The sequence below is a fragment of the Galeopterus variegatus genome, unplaced genomic scaffold (assembly GCF_000696425.1).
Source record: "Galeopterus variegatus unplaced genomic scaffold, G_variegatus-3.0.2 Scaffold1390, whole genome shotgun sequence".
NCBI lineage: Eukaryota > Metazoa > Chordata > Mammalia > Dermoptera > Cynocephalidae > Galeopterus > Galeopterus variegatus.
Window position 1 is genome coordinate 370,140 of NW_007727501.1, and position 1,539 is coordinate 371,678.

Here is a 1,539-nt window from a genome sequence, read left to right on the forward strand (position 1 = left end):
CCCGCATCAGCGCCGCGTCAGGAGCTGTCCGCGCCCCCTGTGCTGAACCAAGATGGCCGGCGGCGGCCGGGCCCCGGCGTGAGCCCCCCGAGCGCGGGCTGCAGCCCCGGAGATGCCCCAGCCCAGTGGCCACTGAGCGCGACCCGACCGGGCCGGCCGGCGACTCCAGAGACATGTCTCTACTTTGCGTTGGAGGTAGGAGACGAGGCTGGGGGTCTGGGGACCCGTGTGGACGCAGGCTGGGCACCTGAGGGGTGACCCGACTCCACGCGGCTGGACTTTTGAGGGGGTAGCCCTGTGTCGACGCGGCGGGGCGCTTGAGGGGGTGAGCCCCGTAGAGGCGGCTGGACTCTCAGGGGGGCCTGGTGGGGGGTCGTGTGGAAGCGGCTGAATGCGGAGGCACGTGTGGACGCGGGCAGAGAGTGGGGGGTCGTGTGGAAGCGGCTGAATGCGGAGGCACGTGTGGACGCGGGCAGAGATCTGGAGCTTTATCAGAAAAGGTCTAGACTGTGTAGACCGAGTTATAGGGGGTCCGAGTGGTAGGGGCCGGAGTGGGTAGTTCGAGTGAATCCTGCGGGCTCCTTGGAAGGAGTCCTGTGCTGTGGACTGGGCTGCGGGTCCTCATAGAGGCGGGCCCAGCTCGGAAGTCGAAGCGGGGTGCAGTGGGAGGGGTCTCCAAGCCCTGGGGATGTAAGATTTGGGGGGGTGGCCTTGGCCATCAGGACAACTACGAGTTTTAGGAATGCCCCCAGCCTTGGGCCGTGGAGAGGACTGAGGGGCGGGGGAAAGGCAGGGAGCCAGGGAGATCACCCCCCAATGTCTAGAGAGGGTTATGGCTGAGGGTCTGGGGGCGCTTTTCCAGTTAACTCTTTGACATCCCTATTGGGGGTTGGGGGAATGGCCTGAGAGTCTTCCCCTTCCTGCTCCCTTCCGGCCTCCCAAACACATACCCGTCCTTCTCGGCAGGGAGCCGACCCTGGTAGAGCAGTGTCCCCCGGTCCCCCGCCCAGCCCATCCTCGCCTCACCCACTTTGCGCTGGAGGGAGGAAGGGAGACGTGGTGGGGGAGCTATTTTGGGGCCAGAACGCCATCTGCACCGAGGCCCACGCCCAGGCCCACGCTCTGCGTTGGGATGGGGGGAGGGAGAGAGACGCGGAAGGGGCATAACCCTCCCCACACCTTTATGACTAGGGTGGGGGAGAAGCCAGCCCACACGGACCCAGGCGTCCAGGGCAGTCCTGCTGAGAACTCACGCTCTGGGAGACCTTGGGCGGCAGGGGTGGCGGAGGACCGGGGTTCAAGGCCTACGGAGCTCTGAACCCTGGGTCTTAAGGACCGGGGTCCGCCTCCCTCCCTTCTGCCCACTCCAAGAATGCTGGGGTGGGGGAAGGGGCGTGTCAGCCAAGCCTGAGATGTCAGGTGTTGGGCAACCTTGGGCGACGGGGAAGTGGGTGGCTCTGTGCGTGCGCGCGCGCGGGCGCTGCCTGGACCCCGGGTAAGCAGATCAGAGAGCCGGGAACCGCCCCCGCCGCCCCCCTC

The 1,539-nt window shown here is 66.7% G+C and overlaps 1 protein-coding gene across 1 annotated transcript in view; it reads left to right on the forward strand.

The window, feature by feature from the left end:
- Window positions 1-49: 49 nt before the first annotated feature.
- Window positions 50-1,539, forward strand: part of UNC13A (unc-13 homolog A (C. elegans)) — a gene marked incomplete at its 3' end in the record, with an annotated part of 35,334 nt that continues 33,844 nt past the window's right edge. Inside the window, exon 1 of the mRNA XM_008576715.1 lies at window positions 50-195. Coding sequence (XP_008574937.1) covers window positions 174-195 — 22 coding nt within the window. The remainder of the gene's footprint in view (window positions 196-1,539) is intronic.